This window comes from Melozone crissalis, unplaced genomic scaffold, assembly GCF_028551555.1.
Source record: "Melozone crissalis strain CALT ecotype California unplaced genomic scaffold, PUWL_Pcris_2 ptg000027l_1, whole genome shotgun sequence".
Classification (NCBI taxonomy): domain Eukaryota; kingdom Metazoa; phylum Chordata; class Aves; order Passeriformes; family Passerellidae; genus Melozone; species Melozone crissalis.
This window is the reverse complement of record NW_026535805.1, coordinates 5,821,871-5,840,868: the sequence shown is the minus strand read 5'-3', so window position 1 is coordinate 5,840,868 and position 18,998 is coordinate 5,821,871. Positions and strand designations below refer to the sequence as shown.

At 40.2% G+C, this 18,998-nt stretch overlaps 1 protein-coding gene across 3 annotated transcripts in view; it reads left to right on the top strand.

Moving 5' to 3' along the window:
- Nucleotides 1-2,050: 2,050 nt before the first annotated feature.
- SYT14 (synaptotagmin 14) overlaps nt 2,051-18,998 on the top strand; it is an 81,629-nt gene continuing 64,681 nt past the window's right edge. For all 3 annotated transcript variants that reach the window (XM_054279964.1, XM_054279963.1, XM_054279962.1), the window contains exons 1-2: nt 2,051-2,134; nt 13,972-14,019. In XM_054279964.1, coding sequence (XP_054135939.1) covers nt 2,122-2,134; nt 13,972-14,019 — 61 coding nt within the window. In that variant the 5' untranslated portion in view covers nt 2,051-2,121. The remainder of the gene's footprint in view (nt 2,135-13,971; nt 14,020-18,998) is intronic.

Here is an 18,998-nt window from a genome sequence, read left to right as displayed (position 1 = left end):
AAAGCTTTGGGGCTGGAACACTTTCTATGAGCAGGAGAGCTGAGTAAAAGGCATGGAAGGAAGAGGAAGAACAGCAAATCATTAGGGTGTTTGAGGTAAATGTCAGTGCTGGTACAGAGAAATATATTTGCCATTAAGCTCTGCTGACATTTTCTCTTTGAAGATCTTTTCTACAGTTGGTTCTGGTCTGGACGTATGTCTGTCATTTGGGACTTGTGTTTTTCAAGACAGCCATTTTGCTCAGGCTGACTGTGCTTTTAAATGCCTCACTTTAAAGTTTGGGTTTTTTTCTCCTGAGGTGAAGAACAAATTTGAGAAAACACATTGATTTTTCTATGTGACAAAAGATTTCTGAAGGCTGTGAGGCTGAAGGGGATTAATGCTTCCAGCATTTGAACGGTGACTAAACATTTGGCAGAAAGATGACAGTGGTACAAAAGGTATTTCTCCTCATCATCTTGTGAAATTTTTCCAAAGTTTGGCCGGTCTACCTATGTATGAAAAACCTGTTTGCATGTAGCAATGTGTTTCTTTACAGCTCCAAATGCTACCAGGACTTTCTGTCACAGTAACAGAATTTTATGTACATCCTACATCCTGTACAAAATAACAACATAAAATCCATAATTCAAGTTATCTTCTTGGCTGTTTTCCCTCTTAGTTGCAGGAGCCATGCATGGTTTGGCCCAGATGTCCTTCTGGATCCTGGTGGTAAACTCTGCAGGGCCTGGCAAAACCCTGTCCTCTTTGCTCACTGTGATGATCCTTTCACCACTTCTGGGAGGAAAGGGAGAGAGTGTAGAAGAAGAATTTCTTGGGAGAACAACTACGGAACTCCAGGGAAAGAGAGGCTGGTACAAGTGCAAGAGAGCTGAGGAAAGGCATGGAAGGGAGAGGAAGAACCTGTGGCAGGTGGTACAGAGGAAGGAGTGGCAAGAAAGGCTCCAACACCTCTTGACCTGCTCCAACAGGTTCACAGCCTTCTTATATTGGAGGCCCCAGAGCTGGATGTGGTCTTCTAGGTGTGTTCTCATGACAGTGGAATAGAGGGTGAGAATCCACTCCCTTTAAACTTACCTCTAAAAGACAGTTTCAGCATGATATTTTAAAAGAAAGGGGAAAGAATCCTGGAAAAGACAATCTGTAGAGGCAGTACTAGAGCTGCCACAAGCAACTTTGTGCACTTATGGATGTGATTAGTTAATGTAATGAACCAAGCTGGTTTTATCATAAACTGTGAGTTAGAAATGGCTGAGGTCACTTGGTTTGTTCAGCCTGGAGGAGACTGAGGGGAGATCTCACTGCAGTTACAACTTCTTGTGAGGGGAAGAGGAGGGGTAGGCACTGGTCTGTGCTCTGTGGTGACAGTGACAGGACCCAAGGGAATGGCCTGAAGCTGCGTCAGGGCAGGGTTAGGCGGGAAATCAGGAAGGGCATTCTCTTCCCCCAGAGGGTGGTTGGACACTGGCTCAGGTTTCCCAGGTCAGTGGTCACAGCACCAAGCCTGGCAGAGCTCAGAAAGCTTTTGGACAATGCTCTCAGGCACGTGGTGTGACTCTTGGTGTGTCTTGTGCAGGGCCAGGACTTGGACTCGATGATCCTTTGGGTCTCTTCCAGCTCAGGGTATTCTGTGATTTTGTGAAGCAGAAACGTGAAGCACGGCTTTGCTGATTGCATTGCCCTCAGAGCTTGGGGTTTTATTTCAGCCACTCGCTTTGAGAAGGAAACCCAGGGAACAGCACCTTGGAAAGCGGCGGAGATTCCCTTCTCGCCTGTGCCCTGGGGCCCCTGAGGGGCTGAGGGCTGCGGGGCTGAGGGGCTGAAAGCTGGGGGCTGAGGGCTGCCGGCTGAGAGACTGCGGGCTGAGGGGCTGAGGGGCTGAGGGGCTGCGGGGCTGAGGGGCTGCGGGGCTGCGAGGCTGCGAGGCTGAGGGGCTGCGGGGCTGAGGGGCTGAGGGCGGGCGGGGCCGGGCGGGGCCGGGCGGAGTGACGCGCCCCGGCCCCGCCCCGCTCACCTCCCGCCCCGCCCCTGCCGCCGCTCCCGCCTGGCAGCCGCGGCGCCCGGCAGCGCCTCTCCTGCGTGCGCTCCCTCCGCTTGGTACGGCCCACCCCGCCGGGGATCATGGCGATTGATGGTAAGTAGGCCAATAACGGGCTCCTCTCTCTCGCCCCGAACCGCTCCCCTCCCCCAGCCCCCTCCTCTCCCTCTCCTCCCCCGGGCACGGGGAGAGGGGCGGCTCCGGGGGGAGGCAGGGCTCCCACCGCGGCGGGAGGTGGGGGCGCACCGAAGCCGAGCGGGACCCCAGCCGAGGAGGGTGGCGGGAAGGCGCCTCCTCTGCTCCCCGTCCCCCTCGGCCCGGCTGCGGGGGCTACGGGTCAAGGGCTCTTTGATGATGGGGGAGAGGTGAGCGTGGTGCTCCCTCCTCCCGTCTCCGTGCCCGGGAGCCGGGCGGGGTGAATAAATCCCTGGCACGGTGGCCGGCATCCTTTCTCTTCCTCCTCCTCCTCCGCCGCCGCCTGCCCTGGGGATGCCGGGCGTGCGCCCGTGGGCGTCGCGGAGGGGACCCGGGGAGGACGGAGCCGTCCGTCCCCCGTGCCGTGAGCCGCCCTTGCTGAGGCGGGGGCGGGCGGCGCGGCCCCGGGCCGGGCTCTGCCGCCCCTGTCCCGGGCTGCCCGGGCCCCCGCGCCCAGCCGGGAAGGTCGGTGCCGGACCGGAGGTGCGCAGCCCTGGCCGCCCTCCCCGCAGGGACTTTGGCAACTGCTCTAAAAGTCGTTGTCACTCTCCGGGCCCCGGAGTCTCTGAAAACTGAGTCCCCCGGCGAGGGATGCTCCCTGCTCGCCGCCGGTTGCTGGGCGCTAACAGGCTCCACGGGAGCTGCTGTCCGCAGATCTTTCTAGTCATCACTTAGAAACAACAACAAAGCAGCGAGATGTACTAGACACTTGTTGGGTTTGTTTGGGGATGCTCGTCTTCAAAGGCAGGGCTCCTGAGCTTTGCTTTGAAACCTCTCCTCTCAACTCTGAGAGTAATTTTACACCTCGTTAAAAATCCTTTAAAAAACCCCAAAAAACCAAACAGAACTTTATTTCTAGCCAGACAAGGACCTAAAGTATACAGCTTCCTCGGCCGAGGTGTTTCTTTCTGAAAGCATCTGTTGTTATAGCTTAAAGGATTTAGGAAAACAGTGGCTATGTGGGGGAAACAAACTGTTCTGGTTTGTTTCGCATGTGGGATGCTTCTCTGCTGTCAGTTTTCCCGGATTAGTAATTCAGGCCTCTGTAAAGAGAAGTTGCACTGATCAAGCAAAGCTGCGTGTTCACCCTGTCTTGGAAGCTGTGCACACCAGGAGTCTGAGCTGGCCAGCTTTGTGTTGGCTGGGTTCTTTCCTGCTGAAAAGTCCTCTTAATATTATCAAGAAGATAGCAAAAAAATTCTGCTGGGTCTGGACGTTTTACATAACTTGAGCTCAGAAAAAAATTAACCTTCAAAATCTGTCTCTGTTTTCATTTTAGGCAGCATTATCCCAGAAATCTGTGAGGATCTGTTAGATCTGAAAATATTCACAATATGTGAAATTCATGTGTAATATTTTCCAGGGGATTTAGGGTATTATTTCTTTAAAGATAAAGCAAATAGCCATGGATGAATAAAGCAATCTAGCCTTTGAAAAGAATGCAACACTTCTTATTATGGCCAGACTTCAGAAATAGCTCAACTGTCCTATAGATGCTTATTTGGAATATCCAAAATGGGACTTAAGCTCCTGAGAAAATTGGGTGCATAGTTTACATTTAAATGTGAGGTGGGATTAAAAACCATTCCAGTCATGAAAGTGGTCTGCTAGGTTCTTCCTGAAGACAGCAAATACAATGTATTTCTCTGCTGTAGCCTGTAGCAGGCATGCCTCCTCCTCTTTGTTTTCAGCTGACTGGCTGGTTGCTGTAGGGCTGTTGGTAGGTGTTACAATTTTTATTCCTTTCCTTGATGATCTCTCCCTCCTGTAGTGCAACTGTACCTTGCCTTGACTGTAATTTTTAGCAGTACTGTGTTCTAGCTAGCAGTTAAAAAATATGAGTTTGGGTTGGGTATTAGCTCTTGAAGGCAGCATCAAACCATGGGATTTCTAGAATAAACTGCCAAAATACAGAATGTGCATTGTGTCAAACTAAGTTTGTAAATGTATTTAAGTAAACGGAGAAAATACTTTGCTCAGTTTTAAAGACACTGCATTTGGCCAGATTTTTATTTTTTTTTTCTGTGTTTTTGGTAGAGGCAAAGAAAATAAGCAAGATTGAAAACTTCTCTTTGAAGAATAAACATGAGATAGTTCAAAATTTCTTCAAAGCAGGATGTAGATGTGAAGAGTGCACAAAATTAAAAGAGCTCAAATTAATATAGAATTTGTTAGCTGCTTTTTCCTGTTCTTAAAAATCTTTTCAAGTACCATTTCCAGTGTCACTTTTTCAGTTTGCCATCTTCCAGTGGCTCTAGCACTAAACCCCAAAGTTTTTGCAAAAGTGAGGCATTTTGTGTGAGGTGTTACAGAGAAGCAGGGTGCCATGGCCTTTTGGTCAATGTTAGTGGTTTGTTATGCTCACTGACAGATGTTTAAAACACAAGTATCTTCATGTAACCAAGTTCACAGGAACTGTCACAGGAACTGTGACGTCTTCTTTAGTAAATTCACGTCATGTTAAAACATGTTCCTTTTGTATATCTTTATACAGACATCCAGTTAGAGTTTGCATAGGTCTGGTAATCTCAGATTTGTGAGGGAACAACAGACAGCAGGTCTATTGGAAAAATTCTGGCTCAAATGAGTTTAAAGAATTGTATTTGCAGTTCTTAGTTTCTGTAGAGTTATCCTCCAAAACACAATTAGTATTTACTGGGAGCTCTGCTTTATGATGCAGGGCTATTTACTGCTTAATATTTCCACTTTTTATAGGGCAGGATTAAGATGAAGAGCATGAGAATGGGGAGCTGTTAAATGTGGTAGAGAGTAAGGACAAACTGAAAGCAGTAGTAAAACCAGACTGGTGGGCAGCCTGAGATTAAAATCTTCCCCTCTACTGCTGCCCAAGCCTGGGGTCTGGTGGCACTTTGCATGGAGTGGGGAAGAAAGCTGAGGAGTGACTTCTGAGAATCCTTCAGCACCACTGTGGCGATGCTCTTCATGGCAGCATTAACTTGGCTGCTCTTTGCTGCTTCTCTTTTGAGCAATAGCAAAGCTTTGGTGCTGCCTTAAGAGAAGTCTGTTGAGTTGAGGTCTGGGTGAGGAACCAGCGATGAAAGCCACACTGCATTGCATGGAGTGGGGGAGGCAAAGAAATGTTAGAGGTCACAGGTGGAATGTTTTATAACCTAAGGCAGAGTTGTGTGTCTTGTATATCCCCATGAATCTACTTTTACCAGATTTTTGAGCCACACTTGAATGTGCTGTAATCTAGTGCAGGCTATATAAATTTATGTTTTTCAAGGAGGGGAAAATATCTGGAGATGAACCTTGTCAGACCAAGCTAAATCTTTTTGATTTTAAACTCTTTCATATGGTTTCCACTATGAGGAGTTTAGTGCTGACAAATGAGAAGTAGCATTAAAGACAATAATGAGCTGGACAGATAAAAGGAATTTAGCAGAGAAGAAAGAATTGCAGTGTGGTGTTGGTGTTGTCATCTAGTAAGTTACTGATAGAGTAATGAGACTAATGGACATGACTTCCTCTATTTTCCCCCTGTGCTCCTGTCAGATTAACACTTCTCCTTCCTGATGGTCAAGGTCTTTACCAAGTATATACCTTTTTTATAATTTTGTTCCTGAGTGTCTGTGAAGTGTCCTGATCTCTCTGAGGTTTCTGAGAAGATTGTCTCCTCCTTCTTCCTCACCTTCCAGCTGCTTGGTTTGCAGCAGGCAGCTGCACCTGTTTGTGCTGTGCAGGAATTTATTAGCTGGTGGGCTGTCCTTGTGCTCAGTGGGACTTGTGTTTCTGTTGTATTTGACTGCTGATTTTTATGAAATATTATGTTAGTTTAAAATTAAAACTTTCTGACTGTTTTGTCTTAAGTGAGCCACAGAATTTGTAAACAATACAAGGATGAGGCAGGAAGTGAACTGTGTAATTATATAACCCTTATTTCCTTGGGAAACAAAGAAATTATGGAATGAACCTACTTTTTGTTTATGGATACAAAAAGAGAGAGTATTTAGAACACTGCTTCATATAGGTCACATGAAAACTATGCCTAGTTGCAAATTTCCAGAATCTAGAAAAGGAAACAACAGAGCAATGAGCTGCTTACAGAGCTTAAGTAGGAGTATCATGTGTAGCTTGTAGGTTGAATCTGGCCTGGGGAAGAGTTTTATCTTGACTTCCCAGTTACCTGGGCTGTGCAGGTGTCACTGCAGGCTGCACTAGAAGGGTGGAAGGTGACAGGGACATCCTCAAGGTAGTGCTGACCTGAAGTGTCAGTAGTGCTTCTGAATCCAAGTTGGGGTGGCCAGGACAGGGGTTGAGCAGCAGCATCAGTATTTAATGAAGCCTGAATATAAGAAGACATATTTTATACTTTTAAACACATTTGTCAACTGTGTGGTGGATCACATGTCAAGGTATCCTATTGGATCAGCCACACAGGATTGGTTTATGCTGCCTTGTGCTTATCCAGTCACTGCAAACTATTCAGTGAGTGTTGCCTGGTGTTGTCATTGTAAGGATGATTGCCTGCATTATTTGCTGATGACAGTGAGACCTTGTGCCACAGGCAAAATCACCAGTTTGCTGGTTGGATTGTCTTACACCATCATTGCTGCAGTATTGAATCTATTGAAATAAAGAAAGCTGGCACGTCTCTTATCTTTTAGATAACAAAGGGGGCAACCGTTTTTAAAAAGCCCCACCTAATCTCTAATGTTTTACAGACTTCTTTTTGACAAGTTCCCCGTGGGCTGAGATGAAGCTATCATACTTAATATAAGAACAGTTGATGTGTTCAGAGTGAAATTTTTCTCGAATTCTCTTAATTTTTAATGCCTAGCACTTCTGCAAATTGGAATTCTTGGCTTTCAAGATAGGCATGCAGGAGAGTAAACATGGAGTCATTACCTGATTAAGAATGTTTGCCTATGTTGCCATCCTAATACTGGGAACCTCTTAGAAAGGAAAGAGTTTTGCTGTCTTCCAGAGAAATTTCAACTATTTTAACTTTTAACTGTTTTAATTTTCTCTTCGGCTTATTCAGTTATACCTCTTCCAGCTTTTGTAGTGACTGATGCAAGGGATTCACAGCTGATACTCTGAAACTTTTTCCTGAATATTGTCAGGTTCTGAACTGCATAAGGCCAAGGTTGCATGTTGCATGTAAAGGTTGGAGTGGATTTCAAGTCAGCAATTAATCACTGAACCTCCTAATTTTTGTATGTTTCACTCTTGGAGATGGGAGATGTTTCCTGGTTTCCATGTAAATCTGTTTGTAGAATAAGAAGGGGAAATTTTGGGAGGATTTTGAAAGTTAATTCTAAGACAGCAAGTGAGTATTGAGTTTGTGAGCTAATTGGTTCCCTTCTGCAGAGCAGAATAATCTTTGATGTGAAAAGGGGTAAATTCAGTATGACTGACACATCTTATGGGTACTTTTGTTCTGTAGGCTAAAATAAGCAGTTTTCCTACCAAGTGGAATCTTTTGCAATACAGATTCTTCTTAATAATTTCCTTTTGTATCACAAACTTACTGCATTATCTGTAATATTTGAACCTAGTTCTATGACTATATTTTTCTCCATAGATCATAGAGTCTTTTTAAAAGAAGAAATGTTTCTCAGTTTACTTTCTCCTGTGAAACTTTGCTCTAGAGTAGCGATTAGTGTTGTTAATTAAACCCAGTAGGAATTTGCTAAAAGTCATACTAATTTTTCATCTTTTTTTTTTTCATCTTTTGTTGCTGACATCCTCTTTTTTATTTCCTGAACATTTGATAGCATTGTACATTGCTTCTCAATGTATGTTTAATCTTTTTGTCATTTTCAATGAAGTTGTTTTCAGGTTTTCTTTCTATTTTTAGTAAAAAGAAAATTATAGGTTTTAGGTCAGATTTGAGCAATTTATACTGGATGTTTGTATTGCTAGTTTTATTTACTGTATTTCTTCATTTCCACCGGTAAGACTTACCTGAAGAAATACTTGACTGAGAACAAAGTGAAATAAAGAACTTACTAATATTATTTTAGTGCTAATTATATTTCAGTTGTCAGAAGAGTAGGAAAATAGAAGTTTGTGGTAATTTTCGATAGAAAGGAAGCAGAGATAAGACTATTTTCATGATGAGAGGAGAAAGTCCCAAATAACCTCTGTACTTTATGACTTAGCTTAGAAAATCTGACTCTTTTTAGCTGCTTCCATATAAATGCTTCCATTTATTTTAGTGTGGGTAGGGGTGGATGCAAAATTTGTTGGAGAAACAGAAATGGCTATGCTGTACTTGTTCAGTTGTCACTGATTGCAAATTCATTGGTCAGTGTCATTGGTTCTGTTGATTACAAATATAATTTAAAATTTTCTTTTTTTCCCATGAAAAAAATGTTTTGATGTTTGCCATTACTTTTATAGTTGGATAACAGAACCCAAAATATTCTTAGGACAGGTAGATAACCTATCCTTAGGCCAAGAAATTACTAGATAGGGATCTTTTTAAATCATGCAAGCAAAGAAGAATATTCTTTACAGTAAGAGTTTGAATCATAAAATCAGAACATAGATTTCTGAGTTTTACTCTTCTGGTCTTGAACATGTCTGCTGCTAATTTAGTCTGATAGTTATTTCTCTTATTAGTGGGTTAGACAGTGAGTAATTGTTCTGTATTCACCTGTTTAACCTGTTGTGGGTTTTTTTCAGGTCCAAGAGTCTTAGTCTATTAAGTCACTCCTCATATGGAAACCATTTGTTTCGTAACTATAGTTTCGTAACTATATTTTTTGGTCTTTCTCTGTGTCTTCTGTGGTTCTGTTTTATTCTTTGAGCTTGTGGGACCAAGAGGACTGCACAAAACTGCACAAAATGTAAAAGATATAAACATATAAATAACTATATATAATGGCAATTTTTTTTACCTTGCTGTCTCTCTCCTTATAAATTCAGATGTTGTTTGCTTTTTAGTTTGCTTTTTGACTAGTTCTCAGCATTCAGCTTTAAACATTTCTATTTTATGTATGCAGTATGATTTGTAGACTAAACTTGTGAAAAAGGATGCTAAAGGAACACAGAGGTGATTTTACACCATGGGTGAGGATGGGCTAATGATTGTGTGTAACCTTTTCAGGAAAAACACTGAGGGCAGCTGTAGGGTTGTTCCTGTGCAAAAGTCTTCACTTTGCTTATTTTCCATTACAGCTGGCTGTCTGTTCACCCAAGCCCAGAATTCAGCTCATGGCATGAAGCAGTTTTTCAGTAGAAGAGAAAGAACCCAGAAGTCTTTCATTACAGTTGTCTTTTTAAATAAATTTGTAGCATGTTATATGAAACCCTTAACACAAGAAGGGTTTTCCTGGGTCTCTTGCATTCCTAGCAGAAGCATTAGTGTTTCCACATGCTTAGACACAGTAGCATTAACATTGTGTTGGACTTTTTCACATGTATCCTGTTTTGTGTTTCTACACTGTAGCACCCTGTTCCTGCTGCTCAACCTGCTCAGTGTTGTCGTTCCATGCTGGAATGTCGTGGGTTTGCCAAGGGAAAAAATAGTTGTCTATTGTTGAATAAAATGTTAAGTAAACGTTTGTTGAATGTGATCCAAACTTATGAAAATGCTAATTAAAAAACAATTCTCAGCAGGAAAGTAATTTATCATGTAAAAAGTGCATCCGAAAAATTACACCTGCTGACAAAAGGCTTTTGTGATACAGTGTAATGTTCTGCTGCAGCTACCGACGTGGATTTTTTTCTGAAGAATAATGAATTTTATATGCAGCAGCCTAAGTTGCATCACAGTTTTGGTGCTGGAACTGGGACTGTTGATGGGATGGAATGTACCCTGGCTGAGTTTATGGATGACACCAGGGAAGGAGTAGTTAATAAACTGGAGGGCAGGGCTGGCAAGCACTCAGCAAGCTCAGAGTGGGCTGAAGGATGCTCAGAAGCTTCCACAAGCAGGGGTGAAGTCCAAGCCCTGCACTAGCAGCTGTGGGCAGGCTGGCTGAGCACCTCTGAGCAAAGAGACCTGGGGATCCCGGTGAGCAGCGAGCTGAACGTGGGCCAGCCACGTGTCTGTGGCCTGGATCCAGCTGTGTTAATCCAGCATGAGAGGCTGGCAAACTGGGAGGCCTCAGCAGAGTGCCACTAAGCTGGGAGGGAGCTTAGAGCACCTGGCACATGAGGAGAGGCTTAGGAAATACCTGGTGTAGCCTGGGGAGATCTGACAGGCACTCCTGCAGCCTTTCATTGTGCAGGGGGGTCTGAGAGATGGCCATGGCTTCTTCAGCCGCCCAGTGAAAGCCCGTGGGCAGGGGGTTTGAGCTACATCAGGGCAGTCCTGGTGGCTGCTAGGGAGAAGTGCCCACAGTGACGGGGCTGACACCTTCCCCCTGGGAAGCACTGGTAGCCCAGAGCTGCTGGAGCTGTGGTTGTTGCGGAGCATGGCTGCTTGAGGCTCAGAGGAACTTTGTCTAACGCTGGTCCTGGTCTGAAGGCTTTGAGAACACCAGATGTCATTCATTCCCAGCCCACAGCACTCCATGGTAATGCCTGTGATAGATTTTCTTCACCATTATTATCAGCATCTAGTGGTGAAATTCCAGCTAAACCCTGAGCATAGCAGACCTTTGAATCTTGAATTGTGCTAGTTTAGAAAGACATCAAATTTTGAGTTAATACAAAATTCAGTATTCATCTTTGATGTACATCTTTTCATCTTGTTGCTGCCATAGTCATTTTAGCAAAGAGAGACTTGGTATACAAAACCTTTGTCTTTAATTGAGAAAATTAAACTTCATCAGCTGCCTCTGGAAAACATCTGGCCATTCTTCTTGTGTTAAATGTTTGAATGATTTAGATTTTTAGGACCACTAGGTGGATGTTCTTGCTCAAGAAAATGAAAATATTTTGTTTAATGCAGAGTTCTAAAATTATTTGATCTTTCATTATTTTTCATTTTACTTCCACTGTCTGACATTATGAAAAGCTCTGTGTACCCAAGTGGGTTTGTTTCTCTTCTCACATTTTGGACGGAGTATTATGTAGTTTTATATGCAAACTCACTCAAAACCTTAAAATCTTAAATAGGAGACTATGTTCCTAGTCAGGATGGAATTGAACTAATAATAATTAGTGTCTAAATAAAATTTTAATTAACCATAACATTATGGTGAACTAATGCTATACTATGATAAATTACCTAAAAATAATATTTAAAGAATAAAATTTAAGTGTGCCATGCCACTGAACCTTTGGGATTTGTGGGCTAACCCAAACAAACCCACTATTTTCAGACTGAAATGCTAAATTAATGGCTGGCATCTTGCTGTCATGCAAAATGTTTCCATATTTTCAGTTTGGTTTTTTCATTAACTAGTTTACTAAAACTGAGAGAATTCTTGGGAGTTGGAAAGGTGGAAAAACTTGGGTTTATTTGTTAATCCATGAATAATAGCAAGGTGTGAATTATGTATGAGCTTCACAATTCTGACGACCACAGAGAAAAAGAAGAACCAGTCCAAGTCAATTGAGGATAAAATTTCACATCTTTAATACATTAATTTAAAATATAAAAGATACTTTCTTTAACTTTTATATCATTTGATGTATTTTTATTTAATGGTTGATTTCCATCCAAAAGCAGTTTGAAAAAAAGTAATAAGTGAATCACCTATTAAAAAAAGAAATAACACTCTAGCATTTTTCTAGGAAAATGAAAAGGAATAAAATCCTGACTGTATGCCTGTTAAATGGTATGAATTTATTTTGCAACCTTGTGGTCAATAAAAACCAACATGTTGATTAATGTAAATGCTTTATTTGGTGGAACACCATCTTACATTAGAAGTTGAATGTTTGAGTAAAGACCTCTTGCTTTATAAAACAAGAGGCACCAATGTGGAATCTGAATCTAGAATTAGTATTTTGTGATACAATTTCAGACTGGTTGATTTCACTAAGAGCAGTGAATATAATTAAAATCTACTGCTGCTCTCTTCCTTCACTGAGTTTTAGGTCAATTCTTATTGTTAACTGTCTGGCATCTGTGTAATGAAAAATAATTTTATTTTTTGCCAAAATTTTTATTTTTTCTTCACTGTCGAATTTAAAACTAACAGGGCAAAGATTCTAGGGAGAAGACATCCAGTCACTCTTCTGCTTTATCTTTTGTCCCCTAAAGATGATTGCAATGACTTCAAAGAAGATTTTAATCTCCTCCCTCTGTCTGCTTTTGGGGTTTGTTTGCGTGTTTTCTAATGCCTTGTTATTATAAAAGCGGATTATATTTTTAATTTAGTTTTTCTTATGTTTTCCTGTCAAAATCCTTTCTGAATGAAAATGATGTTGCCTGGCTTCTAGGATGCACTGAGAGGAGGGAATTATATTGCTATCACAACAGGATTTTGTAAGGGTGATGACTCCACAAAACTCCTGGGATCCTCAGACTCACTGATACTTAATTTCCCATTCAAGAGTATATTTGAAGCTTTTATTTCATATTTCTAAGTATGTTGACATAAAATGAGGATTCTTTTTACTTTCACAGACATTTAATTTTATTTTAGTAGAGTTACATTTTATTCCATTTATTTGATCCCTTTTATCCTTTCTCACTTCAATATATGGATTTCCTACAGTTATTTCTTTAAAGTGTAAATTTAAATAGAAATATAGATATTTTCCTAAAACTTTACAATACCATCTGCTAGTGTTACCAGTTAAGAGTTTGAAGTATTGGTTGATATCATCACATGCTGTATTGCATGTGATAATTAATTTATTATGGAATGCAGGAGAGTAATAAGTGCTGTATAATGTATTTCCATATTTTTGAGATGGGGAGAATTTTGTTACCTAAAGCTTGTTTTGAAGTGTCTGGAGCCAGGGAGTGATTAATGGATATGAAATAAATGTTCTGTGAGGTTTTGAAACTCTGTTTTGTATTTTCATGAGATTGCTGAGAGCTGGGTATGAAATCCCAGGCAGTTCCCCTCAGTTCTGTATTTGTATCCATGCACCCTTGTTGTCAGTAGGGTGTACTTAAGAGAAGCCATAGCTTGATGTAGTTTGGAATGTTAAGGTTTGATCATGGGGCATATCACTCCAAAATATTTTTATTTTAGATATTATGTGTTGGTGTTTTGTTTACAAGCTGCAATTCCAATTAAAATGGTCTTTATAAAAATGTGGAAAAAAGCGTGGTATTTCTAGCAACAATTTTATTATTCTTGAATAAATATCTCAAGGTCTATAGAGCTGATTTTTTTAATTTAAAAATATCTAAAGGAGAAATTCTGGGCAAACCAAGTATTTGTTAATAGGGTTGTTTTTTAGGATTTTGTTGGGTTTTTTTTGTTTGTTTGTTTTTTTAATGTGGAAGGTAATCATAATATTATTTTGGCATTTTGTTATATTGGAATTTTTTTTTATATTTTCACAATTCTTCCATAGATGCCATTCTGTAGGGTAATTCTCTCCAGCAAATTATGTTTATACTTGGGAAATATTAGTGTGCCTTCAGTTAAGGATCTTGCTTTTATAATTTTATCTGTATAAATTCACTGTAAAGCTCTTCCAACTGTACCACCATTAGCAATACTAAGCCAAATATACATTTACTGTTTTTTCCAAAGGATTTAATGTATAATTTGAAAATTTGTTAAGGAAATCTTCTGCATTTTTATTAATTGACAAGTTTTGGAACTTTCTTTTTCACTGTTTATAAGCCTTATAAAGAAATGAAATACATTTTATTTGTTACTGTGTTCTAATGGTGCATTTCCACACAGGTGGAGAACGAACTTGTGGTGTACATGAACTGATCTGCATCAGAAAAGGTAAGCAATGATTTGTGAAAGTGAACTCCTTAGCTTGTGAATGTTCCTGGTGAGAAATCTGCTGCCCAGTGTTATGCTCTGACTTTTTGTGGATCTTTGCTGCATCTTTGTGTTGCAGAATCTTTTGATTGACAATGTCAGTAGGAAAAAATAGTGAAACGATAAAATAAAATTTGATTTTTCACAAGAGGAAAAAATGTGCTCTTCCAAAATTCCCTGAGTTACATGGAATTTGTTAATGCTGTTTAGCTGTGATGGGTAACCATGAAAACTTTGATCTTCGCTTTATCCAGATATTTGTGTGATTATATGATTTTCATTATTAATGGAAAGTTGTGAGGATCTTCTAAAAAACTGATGTAATGAACTGGCAATCTCTGCCTCTGATTTCAGGTGAGACCCTAATGACTCAAACTTCTTTGCTGGCAGCTGCAGCAATAGTGAGACCAGCAGCTGACAGAGCACGGAGCAGAGCTGTGCTCCAGGCTCTTACAGCTTAAAGCTGAGCTCCAGTGACTGAAGTTGGAGCTCCACAGAGCAGCTCTGCTGATGTAAAGGCCAGATACACTTTTCTGTCCCTTCTGGCAGCCCTGTGCTCCCTCCTGCAGCATTGCTGCTGAACTTCTGTCTTCTCATCTGAAAGCTAAGCCAAAAAAAAAAGGATTTCTTCAAGGATTAGTTCCTTGAATTGAGTCTGGGTTAGGTCAGAAGAGTCTCAGTGCTTTGAAAAGGAAGGAGCAAGAAAATGTGGTGGGAGAGGAGTAAAGCTGCAGGACTCTTTTGACAACAACTTAGTCTCAGACTGCCTCTGTAGTATTGTCAAACCACAGAGTATGCTCTGTGGGAAGAAATTTTGTTTGTCCTCTTTGTTTCCATTGCATTCACTGAGACATTTTGGTAAAATTGTTTGGGTTTGTTGAAACATATATTTAACAATGCCTAACGTCAGAATTAAGTCTACCAGTTAAGGTCAGAATAGTTTTATGGTCACAAGTAAACTTTTCCAAATATCTGTTGAAAGAATTTTTGAGTGTGTATGTGTTGCAGTACTGTAATTAAAAGCATTTCTCCGCTTCTCTAAACTGTGAATCATTTAGATCTTGCTTGTATGAAATTCTTTCTCATTTTGGAGGGGAGGTGATTTTTTCTTTTTATTGCTGTCTCTCTTTTTCCATTGACAGATAAGGTGGTACACACAGTGCTCTGTATTCCTTCTGTAATAGCTGCTGTTTATCTTTCTGAATTGGGAAACTCATTGGAATTTCAGAAAGCCTTCTGATGAACTTTCAAGAGCTGTTAATCTTGCTTATCCTGATTTATTTTAGGATGCTGTACTGGTTTTAAGAAAAACAAATTTATCATGTTCTTGGAGACAATGCTGTATGATTTTAATGTTAATTGCTGGGAAGTTAAATTGAAAAGATGTGTTGTTTGTTTTTTTAAGATTCTGTGTTATATTTGAGCATTGAATTCTAAGCTCTGTTAGCCATTGATACAATAAATTAAATAAAAATAGCAAAGAACTTGTGTTTTAGCATTGGTGGTTATAAATTAGCCTAGGGGTAAGTGTGATTAAAAGAGAAATATCCTTTTAGTGCCATTTATACTTGCATTATGTTGCGTTCCTTTTTAGGTCATGTGAGTTTCCATGTGCATTCTAACCTTGTGCGTCCCTGTGTTACTGACAAATTTCTCCTTGTGGTGCATGGATTTGGTGGATTCCTGTCTGTCTTCACTCCCTACTCAGTGTGTACCTTTAAAGCAGGAGGAGATTGCCATGTACTGCAAATCTTCCAGTCATGTGGACTTTTGGATACTTGGTCTAAAACTTTACATCTTCTGATGCACATTCAAGATGCTTTTTGATCAAGACTCCTAAGGTTACTTTATTTGCCAGTTGTCCGGCCCTGCTTGCTTGCCAGGATGAGATTGCAGACTCAAGATCTCTGTTGACATCCTCAGAATAGGAAGGCATTTCCAAGCTGAGAGTTCCTGGCTGCCAGCAGTCTCAAGCTGGTCAAATCAGACCTTCCACCTTTGTCCTTAATGTCACTGAGTGCTCCTGTCAAGCTTATACAGGATGGAGTTTCCCATCTCTTGGCCGTGCCCTGAAAGCTAAGCTGCTTTTTTGGTCTGTGAGCTCACAGTGGAAGTTGAAAGGGCAGATTAAGTGTTCACACTGACACACAGGTGTCAGTCTTGTCTGGTGCTGGGTAAGGTTGCAGTGTGCCCTTCTCCTTTTTCTCTGGTGTCTGTGTGACTGTGGCACCAGGAGAGGACATTCCAGCACTCCTGGCATTCATCCACTCACTCATTTTCATCGACTTCTGGCTGTGAGGCTTTGAGAGGTCGTGGTGTTTGACAAAATGGTTCTCCATTTGCTCTTTGCCTGAAAGCCTCTCATGTTTTCAGCCAGGGGATAGTGGGTAAGTGTGACTTCTCTGTGACTGGAGTTGGAATGCCTGTGTGGAACCTCTGAAGGAAACATTAGTAGTAAATAGCCTGCATTAAGGAACTGGAGTTTTGCAGTGTACATTTGTGCTTTGCTTGTCTGTCCATCTTTCTTACAGCACTTCCAAGTACATGACTGTTGAGAAGCAGCTAATAGGATAAACAGTGGTGTTCCATCTTTTTTTTCCTGCACTGAATAGGGAAAAGGGGAAAGTAAGCATGCAAGCAAGCATGTGTCTTCTATGAATAATGCATGGGAAAACTTTCCGGTTTCAAGTGATGGAATGTAATTACAATTTATATGGGGATTATATGACTTGAAGAACACCTATTGCTGGTGGTTAATTTTTCTTTCTAGTCAGTGAAGTAATGCATTCCTAAATTGTATTTTTCTTGCATGCCCTTTCATTTTTTTGCTAGGAAAATAGGAACCTTGGAATATCAGGTGGCGAAATGTGGAAAGGGACCAGAAAGGTCTTCAAAGCTGTGACTACACTATTTAGCTCAATTAACATAATGAAAACTTCTTAGCTGTAGTTGAAAGCATAGCTTAAAAGCAAAACCTAAGCCTTAAAAAGGAAATGTCTGCTCTAAGATTATTCAGCTGTAAAAATGAATTGAAACCTCAATTTTGCTGTTTTTTAGGTTTTGTATTTCTCAGATTATATCAGTTTAAATGATAGACTCAGAGGTGTGCAAGTACCAGTTATAACGTTCATTGAATATCTGAGATTATGTCAGTTATATTGCAAATACGATCCCAGTCTGGTGTTGATACAGGACTCAGGTTTGCTGCCCAAAGATGTAGCAGTTGTCTGGCACAGGCCTCCTCCTGTGTCATATTAATGCTGCTATAGTTTTGTAGTTGCCCAAGAGAGACTGTGGTGGGTTCCCCTCTAGGCTGCACAAGAAGGATTGCAGTACTTTTATAGGGTTTTTTACTTGGTTTCCTTTTAGCAAGTTCATACATTTTTGAAAAGAATTTGCAAAGAGCTGATCAGGAGTAAGGAGACTAATAGGCTTTCCAGAAAAGCCTTAAAAACTAATTCTTATGTATTTTTAAAGAGGCTTCCTCTAAATGCATAAATATAGGGAGTGTGTGTCCTGAAAATGGGAGTATTTTGTGGCTGTTATGTAACATCTAATAGCTACAAAATACCGAACTAGTCACTTTCCAGCTTGTAAAAAGAACTTTAAAGATGGTCAGCTATTAGGGAATCACTGCAATATGTGTCTCCTATGTTTAACATAGTCAAGTAGTTGAAGTGTTTGTGTGGTTTTATATTTACACATTATTGAAATCTGAAAATTGGAAAAAATGAAAAAATAGATTCTTGCTTTTATTATAAATTAGCATCTTGTTTACTTCTGTTATTTAATGCAAGTTTGTGTTCACACATTTATTTAGTGTCTGACAATACAAATTGGAGGCTTGGCTGTGGAAAGAAGAGTCCTGCTTAGTTTTTGACAGTGGAAGGTGACAGAGTTTCTCTGAAATGACTCAGTTAACAGTTTGTCTTTTTACTGGATATTTTCCTAGTATCCAGCTGCTTTTGAGAGAGTCAGGATATAAAATTGTGTAAGTTGTTCCTTTGGTTATTTGCTATGGAAATAAAAGAATTCAGGGAACTTGTGATTAGACTTGAGAACAATATATCTTTTTTAGCTGTATAGTGCAGATGCAAGTCTAACTTGGAATTAGCTGTTGTTAGATTTAGTAATGTTTTAATTAAGGCTGTTTAAGGTTCTCTTTGTACAAGCAAGACAGATTTGTGATGAGTGTTTACGATATTGAGCTGTAACTGAAGAAACTCCTCTTTAATATATTCTGTTATGTATTCATTGTGTGACATGGAAGTGACATTAAATGAGAAAATATATATGGCCATGTTATTTTAAGGTTTCTTTCACCCAACATTTTTCACTTGTTTATTTTTGAAGTAATGCAAAGTGATATTTCTAACTCAGCAGTGTGTTTTGTATTTAATTCTTGGAAATGTAGATGGAGTATCCAAGTAAGGGCTGAGTTGCACAGCAGTTTAAAAATTATTTTTAAGCACTTTTTTTCTTTTGCAAGATGTTCTTTCCTTTCTATTGTTGTGGCAATTTTGCAAACAAAGGAAATTATTCAGCAAACTGACTTTGTGACTAAGAATGGAAGAGAAGTACTCTCTTTAATATGCAAAAGAGAAGTTGCAAAAAGACAATGTCTTCGTCTGACAATGAAAAATGTCACTTGTAATAATAATTTTGAAAAGATAAGAAGGTGTGAATTTTTGCTTTGTCAGAAGTATGTTTTAAGTAGAACTATTCCTCTTTAACGTTCTGGTCAGCTATCCTCACCATTTGCATGGGTCTGAATGTTAAGCTGCCAACTACACTTATTCCAAATGGCAAAAAGTAGCATTTATTCATTAGTTTCATTTTAGAGTAGAAACATTATTAAGGTGAAAGTCAACTGCATCTGATACTCAAGTTATCTTATACTATTAGTGATAATCTACACTAAGTAATTAAAATAATTTTCC